Source organism: Empidonax traillii, unplaced genomic scaffold (assembly GCF_003031625.1).
Source record: "Empidonax traillii isolate 1590-97213 ecotype Southwest subspecies unplaced genomic scaffold, ASM303162v1 scaffold301:size691294, whole genome shotgun sequence".
NCBI classification, from domain to species: domain Eukaryota; kingdom Metazoa; phylum Chordata; class Aves; order Passeriformes; family Tyrannidae; genus Empidonax; species Empidonax traillii.
This window is the reverse complement of record NW_020955494.1, coordinates 577,857-585,977: the sequence shown is the minus strand read 5'-3', so window position 1 is coordinate 585,977 and position 8,121 is coordinate 577,857. Positions and strand designations below refer to the sequence as shown.

General features: G+C 43.5%; 1 protein-coding gene across 4 annotated transcripts; it reads left to right on the top strand.

The window, feature by feature from the left end:
- On the top strand, nt 1-6,942 carry FAM45A (family with sequence similarity 45 member A). 4 transcript variants are annotated; one of them, XM_027890871.1, is made up of 9 exons: nt 1-81; nt 558-774; nt 1,971-2,050; nt 2,774-2,922; nt 3,104-3,215; nt 3,566-3,666; nt 4,805-4,912; nt 5,336-5,430; nt 6,112-6,942. In XM_027890871.1, the coding sequence occupies exons 4-9, from the start codon at nt 2,805-2,807 to the stop codon at nt 6,286-6,288; spliced, it is 711 nt and encodes a 236-aa protein (XP_027746672.1). In that variant the 5' UTR covers nt 1-81; nt 558-774; nt 1,971-2,050; nt 2,774-2,804; the 3' UTR covers nt 6,289-6,942. The 4 variants fall into 4 exon arrangements, with proteins under 4 accessions (XP_027746672.1, XP_027746671.1, XP_027746670.1 ...); XM_027890870.1 differs by having other exon boundaries at nt 8-81; nt 578-774; XM_027890869.1 differs by lacking the exon at nt 1-81 and adding an exon at nt 209-470.
- The last annotated feature ends 1,179 nt before the right edge of the window (nt 6,943-8,121 follow it).

The following is an 8,121-nucleotide window of genomic DNA, read 5'->3' as shown; positions in this document are numbered from 1 at the left end:
GGCCGGGTGAGCGGGCGGAAGGCGGCGGGGCGAAGATGGCAGAGCCGGAGGCGCAGCTGCTGCGGGCCGTGGGGCTCATCGGTGAGGGCCCGCGGGCCGGGGGGGTCCCGGGGCAGACCCGAGGGGGGCCGGAGCGGTGCCGGGGTTGTACCGGGGCCCACCGAGCTGCGGACCCGGCCGGGAGGGCCGTGCCGGCTCCGCCTGTTGCCGCGCTGAGCTCGGCCGGGTGCCTGAAAGTCGCGGCTCCCCATCGCTGTGTTGCGACATCAGAAATAGGGGAAAACCGTAAAAAGGCTTGTTCCTCCATCCCTCGCTCACACTGGATGTGTACTCAAACTCCCGGTGCTTCCCTGACCTCGTAAGGCGGGTCAAGAGCGGATATTTATTAGCATTTCGATAATAAAGCCCGCAGCGGAGATGCTGCCCTCGGGCTCCAGCCGTAGAGGCAGAGCTGGATGTCTAGGGTCAGGGTAAAGTGGAATTTTAATCTGGTTCTAGGAAACAAACCTGATTAACCCATCGATTTACTCCCTTGCTGCTGTTTGGCATTCTCACAGTGAACATCTTTCCACCATAGAAAAAGACACCAACGGAGATGCTTTGTGGGTTTGGTGTTATCCGTCTGTAACAGCTGAGCTGAGGACTCTGTTGCTGCGAAAGTGCTGCCTCACGGATGAGAACAAATTGCTGCATACGTTTGTGTTTGGCCAGTACAAAAGGTCTTGGTTCTACATCACGACTGTGGAAGTTCAGGATTCTCCAGCCTTGAAAAAGGTAGGACTTGGCGGGGTTCTTCAGTAGAATGCAGGGGAGATTTCTGCAGAGCTTCCTCTGCAGGTTAAGCACTGTTTTCCCATTGAGGGAAACATGAGGAAGCGAAGGGATTCGAGGTGTTGTGTGCTCACAGATGCAGCTTTTATCCAGGTGTCCAACCAGTCCACGTTTTGTTTTTTACCAAGATGTGTACTGGATGGAATTGCAGAATGATTGAGATACTCATCACCCAGTTTAGATTAGGTGTGTGAACGTGGTAATGCTTTTTCATGAAATTATTTCTAGTTAATCTGTATTTCATTGTCAGCGGTTTGTCTCTCTCTGCAAAGTTTGTTTCATTGTGTTAAAAATCTTGTTATTATAGAACTTAATGCTTTTTTTCCCTCTATGTAAAGTTACATAGGTACTTTATTTTCCATTGCCTTCATTACTGGAAGCCAGCAAATATGCTTGTATCTTCTGTCTTCTCCCTGTTATGAAAATCATTAAACTGTTCATTCAGTTGTTCAGTTTTCATATTTCATGCTATGTTGTTAAGCAGAATGATAATGTGGCAATTTTACATGCCCACAACAGAATATTTCTTGCCTCTCCTCACTCCAAGCTTACATTTCCTATAAACCTTAAAGGTGAAAAAAATATAAAATAAAATAAAGTGTCCCAGCTCTATCTCTGGCAGCAGCAGTGGGAGATGCTGCTTGAGGAGGACATGAGAGCCTGGTCATTGTCTGCAGACTTCCAGGCTCATACAGTCCCAGCCCACAGTCACTGGATTAAGGAAGTTTAAAGAGTAGTTCTGTTTTTGGCCCTGCTATCTGTGTGGTTTTTTCCAGTCTCTTTCTTAATGTGTTGATGCTGTCTGCCTCCATAGCAACAAATTATGGAATTTCCCTACCTGCTGTGGGGAAAAATAATGCATTTCTTTTTTTTTTTTTTTTTTAATAATCTCATGAAACAAGAGAAAAGCAACTCTTGTGGTGTAGATTAAGCAAAAGACAGTCTGTACTAGAGCTGAGTCACATTACCCAGCCATCCCTGCCCTGAGGAACTTAGAGCTGCTGCTGCTGCTCACTGTTTTATGGTGTTTTTAAGTGAAATGCCTTGTCAGTCGTGCAGTGAGGTCAGTGATGTGACAAACAATGCTGGTGGTGGGTCATGAACTGAGCTCTGTGTGTTTCTGTGCCCGTCACGCACAGGTGACCCACTTTTCCATCGTCCTGACGGCCAAAGACTTCAACCCAGAGAAATACGCTGCCTTCACGAGGATCCTGTGCAGGTGTGTACAGCTGGGCTGAGCTGCTGCCCAGTGCAGAGGGAGACATTGCCAAAGCTGGAGGGTACATTTCGTTGTGGTGCCTTTGTTCTGACGACCTGCTGGCAACTCGGTGTGGGTAACATGGAAAATGGGTGGCTGGCAGCTTCAGTGCTGCTCCTGAAGTACCTCGACCTGTAAAATAGGTTATTACAGTGGAAGACACCTAAAATTGGATGGGATCTGTTGGTGTGTGGTTCCTTTGTGGTGTTTGGGGTTTTTTAATGAGTGTCAAGGACATATTTATATTTTTCTTTCATCAAAGAGTACAGAAGAATGTCAAATGATACTCAGATAACTAAAACTAACTGGTCAAGTGGTCTACATGCAATAACAGGAGTTATGGTAGTTGCTTTTCAATAAGGCTGCAAAGAATCCTTAGTCTGGGACACGCCTACACCTTTGGGGTGTGTTTCTATCTCAGCCAGTGTTGCTTCTTTCATAAAATAGGAACCTGAAATAAGAATACAAGGTGGTTTTATACCCTGAAAGACAGACATGTATTTGTGTGCTTGTTGGAAGGCTTCTAGTTTAGCATTTAAAACCACAACTGGGTGTCCAAAATTAAGAATTCTTGCCCATAATATTGCTGTTTGTGGTACTGATTTTTAACCTTTTATTTTTCATATCTATGCATATATTCAGATGTTTGCAGTTTAAATAGCAGGCTCTCTTCTTCTCACCCAGGATCTACCTGAAGCATGGGAGCCCAGTTAAAATGATGGAGAGCTACATTGCAGTGCTCACAAAAGGGATCTGCCAGAGTGAAGAAAACGGCTCTTTCCTCAGCAAGGATTTCGATGCTCGGAAGGCTTACCTTGCTGGTTCCATCAAAGGTTATTTACTGCCACGAGCCTCTATTCTGATTTTATCCCACAATATAAAATGCCATCCAGTTTTCCTGTGTGCTTCAAGTAACAGTGCTAAACAGTGCTGTTATTATTTAGCTTCCTCAAAAATCAGTCCAGTATCAGCATGCATATCTTCTGTACAGTGATTTTCCCCTTTTTTTTCTAGATATAGTGTCTCAGTTTGGAATGGAAACAGTTATCCTGTATACAGCACTGATGTTAAAGAAGAGAATTGTAGTGTACCATCCTAGAATAGAGGCTATCCAGGAGTTTACCAGGTACTTTGTCAGTTCCTTCCTTCACACCCCTCCCCAGAATCCAAGAAATTTTGAACCTTCATTAAGAGAAAAGCTCGTATTTTAAGGAAGAAAATCTTTCTTAAACCTGTTTATTGAAATTCTGCTAAATCCCTCTAAAGGCTTTAGCTGTGTGTTCCTCAGCCCAGAGAAATTTAAGGGTTGGATGAGCAATAAGCTCTGCTTGCACTGAGAGCAGAAATCTCTCTGATTCCTGTATATCCACCCCCACTGAGACCTAGTCATAACTGTTTATTCTCATGGCATGCATTTCATCCTGTGACACTTTAGATAGCATAAATAAAAATCTGCTGTGTGTCCAATTCCCCCAGGACCCTGCCTGCTTTAGTGTGGCATCGACAAGACTGGTCAATTCTTCATTCATACGTGCACCTAAATGAGGAGGAGGTGGAAGCCTTAAAGGCCTGCACAGGTAGTGATAATTTGTTAATCAAAAATACAAAGAAAATTTAATTATACTTTCTTTTGCTGCAGCACCAGTGCACTTGGGAGGAAAAAAGGTTATTTTGCTATTGGTGCTATTTATTGCTCAAAGTTAAACAGCATCATTTTCTTTAGAAAAGGCAAATCAACTAAACAAGTGTGTGGGAAGATGACTAGTTAATCTGGTGGGTTTGGGTGGATCCACATCAGTCTATCCATCCCTCATCACAGATGCAAAGCAGCCTTGGGACTTTTTTGATGTTGTGATCTGAAAGTCTTCCTGTTGCACAAAAGCAGCTCACTTGAGATAAACTGCATTTTGTTTCCCAGCTTGTGCCCATCACTTGTAACCGAATCTTCCTGTTGTTCTGTGAGTTCCTAGCTCTGAAGTTGCAGATTTTGATGCTGATGCCAGTGAGGTCTCTAAGCACGGGTAGACTTCATTGGGGTTTGGTCTGTGTGACACACTGCTGTGTGTGTGTGCAGGGCTGAATGCATAATCCAGGAACAGGCCCTTGCTTTATGCAAAGTTTAACGTGACACATCATTGAGAGGGCCATTAAGAGGCTTCTCTAGGCAGAATAATGAGCAACAAGACTACTCATCTTCAGCATTTCTACTGTGTGCTTTTTTCAGCTCTCTAAACACCTTCCACAGAGAAAAAGTGCTCTTAGTTTGCTCACCTGGCTTGCTGTAAATCAGAAAATCTGCTGGGTTTGTTTCTCTATGCCAGTTTAATCCTGACTTCCTGACAAAGGGCTCCAGAGGGGTGATTTTTTAAATGAGAAAGTCCAGTGGCCTTTTCATTTGCAAAAGAGTAATTTTAGTAGCGAGGTAGGAAGAGAGTTTAAAATTCCAAATTGATAACCTCATGATATTGCTTGTAGTGTCAGTGGTTTGTTCGTGTTCAAGGCAATTTTAGAAGCTGATTTTGAAGCTCCTTGGAAATGAAGCCTCTCCTGAACATGCTCGTTGAATGACTGATACTGTCAAGAGTATCAACCTCCTGGGTCCAGTGACTGTTGTGTCAAGAACTCTTAGAACAGACTGTAGGACCGTGGTTTTATCTTGGTTTTGGTGTGGTTTTGTTTATGGGGGTCCTAATCGTGCTGAATTCTGCTCTCTAGGTTACATTGCTGGATTTACAGACTCTGAAGTGAACAGCAGGCCTGACCTCTATGATGTGTATGTGAATCTGGCAGACAGTGAGATCACTGTTTCCCCTGTAGTAAAAGGTTGGTTGCTGTTTGTGTTTGGGATTTAGAGGCCATTTATTCCCGAGTTTGCAGTAACCTGGCTGTAGGTCAAGCCCTCTTGATCCTTCTTCCATCTGGGTTCTGAGAAGTTCAGTGTGTAAGCTTCTGTCTTCTAGTCTGATTGCAACACTGCTGGAAGTTGGACTTTGAAAAGACACCCTTTGCTTCCAACAAATGCACAATTGAGATTTCACAGCATCCATGTTAGACAGTTGCATGGAAGAGACTTCCAGCTGGATGCAGATACCTGTTGATATGCCGAGTTACTGCCTTTACCAGTAGATTTCAAAGAGTAGGCAGGAAAATACTCCTCAATTTGGCTTGTTATTCAAATGCTTTTCTGGATATCACAGGAAAGCTGATTTTGTGTGACTGTGTGGTGTTGTTTTCTTTCTTACACAGAGGCAATGACAATGGGAAAACTTCACAAGGAAATTGGACAACTAATTGTTCAATCTGCAGAAGATCCAGATAAATCAGACAGCCAAGTCATTAAGGTTAATATTTTACTTTTAAATCTAGTTAACTTACTTCTATTGCTAAATCTTGGCAGAAGGAGGGTGTAGGAGGAAAATTGTCCCTGAAAATCAGTCAGTCTCTTTTACCCTCTGCCTTGTTACAAATGAGCATTTTTATTCATCCTACAGATTTTTAAGGATAACTTACTTGGTTTGTATTATTTGTTGGGTAACTCCATTGCTGAAGAAACTTCCAAAAGTCTATTGATTTTTAGACTGGTTTCCCAGTTTCATTCCACAAGGCATGGATTTTGCTCAGTGCTTTGTCAATAGTATTGTCAATAACTTGAAGTCCTGCTGAGAGGAGGCTTCTCAGCTATAGAGCCTGATTTTCATCGTGATGGCTTTTCTCACTTCTTGCCCTGTCTGATACATTATTAGACATTTCACAGCTGAGTGACTTCAGTCTCAGAGCTCAGTAAGGCCAGGAGAGGAGCCTGTGGAGCGGCTGTGCTGCCTTTATCCAGCACTGCACAAGAGCAGGCTGAAGAACTGGTGCAGCTTTGCCTCAGAGTAAATGGAGCTTTGTTTTAAATGAGCTATTCATTTCTCATTATTTCCTTTTTTTTCTGTATTGATTAATTATTTTTGTAAGTGTATGTGAAAACATTATCATACCTAATACAACATTCACAGTTGCTTGTTTCTCTGTTCCTCAAGGACATTTCCCTGAAGACAAAGGAAGTCCTGGCTATTTTAGCCTCACTTACTGAGGTTTCTGATGGCAATGAAAAACCAACCCTTAACTCCGAGGCCCTGAAACAAAAGCGGTTTCCACCAGCTACAGAAAACTTCCTTTTCCATTTAGCAGCTGCCGAACAAATGCTCAGAATCTGATCCTGATGCACTGCAGTGTTATGGAGCAGTTCAGAAACACTGTCTGTGCCATACAGAGAGGTAAACCTGGTATTCTATATGGAAAAATTCAAGGGATAGGAGTGAATGTCATAGTTACTGTGATGCAGAGCATTGGAGCTTGCCTGGGAACGTGGAGACATTTTTGGGAACACTCCTGGTGTCATTATCCCCTCCCACATTGTAACTGTGTCCGTGTGGCTCCTGCGTTCGTGCCATGCCGTGAGTGTGTGCACAGCAGCGAGGGCCTGTGTGTCCAGCTGTGCCAACACCATGCCAGGGGCTCTTTGTCCTGCACATTCCAGAGGCTGGACGGCTCTGACTCGTCTTCCTGGGGCCTGGACCTGTAGAAGCAGCCCAGCTTGGATGTGCTGATCTCTGCACAGGGATACCCTGAACGTGCAGCTGGGCTGAGTGCTCATTCCGGCCTTCCAGCTGTGTCAGCCTGCTCTGGCTCCAGATTGCCTGATTATTGCCTGATTCCTGGAAACCCCAAATAAATGGACAAGTTCTCTTCTTTCTACTTGAAAGTGTCTAGGTGGGAAAAAAAAAAAAAAAAAGGATGTCTGGGAAAATCTGATGTGGTAGCCTTAGAACATACAGAAAGGGGTATTTTGAAGCTCAGGTGGGAGTTGAGCACCTCTTTTGGACTCTTGCCTTAGAGGTTTTCCCCCCTTTCAGTCCGTCCCAAGCCTCTGATGAGGGATAAGAGTACAGGATTGCTGTGTTTAAAAGGGGGCTTCCTAGGGGGTCACAGACAGGTGCTGCTTTACAGCTGGAGTCACTCGAGAAGTTGTTGGGGCTCTCAGCTGAGAAGAGACCTTGCCATTCATTCCTGATCCACACGAAAAAGTCAGGTGAGTTAAAGCCTCATGGACCAGGAATGTCCCAACAGGGAAGGTACCACAGGGAGAGCATCAGCTTCTTGATTTACTGGAGCTGTAACACTGTCTGATGGTGCTCTGTGTAAACAAAATCAAGATGGGAACTTCTGAAGTCATGGGGAAAACTGGGAAAGAGTTCAGAGAAAATCTCAAATTCGCCTATTTGTGTGGTTGCACGGCCATAACTCGAGGGGTTTTTTTGTGTTTCACTGAGCAGCCCGAAGCTCACTGCTCTGTGACCTTCTGAGAAGAATTGAGAGTCCTTGGAGGGAAATGCTCTGAGCCAAACAATCTGTGTTTGTTCAGCAGTGTCCACAACAAAACAGTCAATTCTGCAGTAGCACTTTGTTATAAGAAAAAAAAAAAATAATCTTTTTCCTGGCCTTTGTACAGATGGGCTGTAGCATGTGGGTTTACATAGAGATTTTATACTTATGAATAAAACTTTAGTAACCGATATTTATACTGTTAAATAATTGGATGTTTGCTATTCTGAAACTGGTAGAGTTCACCAGTAACTATTTACAAGCAATATTGGTTGGAAAAAGGGTTGTTCTTTTGCTATGTATCATATGTTAAGGAAATGTATTTTAGAATGTGATTAAGGAATGTGGCATCTGTGTATAAACTGGATAGTTACTACAGTCAGGAAATGAAAGTGCTTCAGAACAATCCCCTATTTTCAGGGGTGTAAAATTCTACTTTAAACACTTAGTCTGAAGTTTAACTTCCGAACAATAGCATGTACTTAAGGGTTTTTTTTAACTTCTGAGAAAAATATTGTAACTGCCTTTGTTCACCTGCAAGTGCTCTACGGCTTTTTTTTCCCCATTTGCCCATTAATGTTTGTTTGTTTGTTTTTTTTAATGGTTGGTTGATATTGCTGCTTCTGTTTCGAGACCTTTAAAACAGTTGGAATAGCAAAACTGCA

What these genes read in the sequence shown, in the direction of transcription:
- FAM45A (XM_027890869.1), top strand. Translation starts at nt 418, where the DNA reads ATGCTGCCCTCGGGCTCCAGCCGTAGAGGCAGAGCTGGATGTCTAGGG. An exon ending in GCTATCCAGGAGTTTACCAG is followed by an intron (nt 3,216 to 3,565) that starts GTACTTTGTCAG and finishes CAATTCCCCCAG; the next exon opens with GACCCTGCCTGCTTTAGTGT. An exon ending in TGTTTCCCCTGTAGTAAAAG is followed by an intron (nt 4,913 to 5,335) that starts GTTGGTTGCTGT and finishes TTTCTTACACAG; the next exon opens with AGGCAATGACAATGGGAAAA.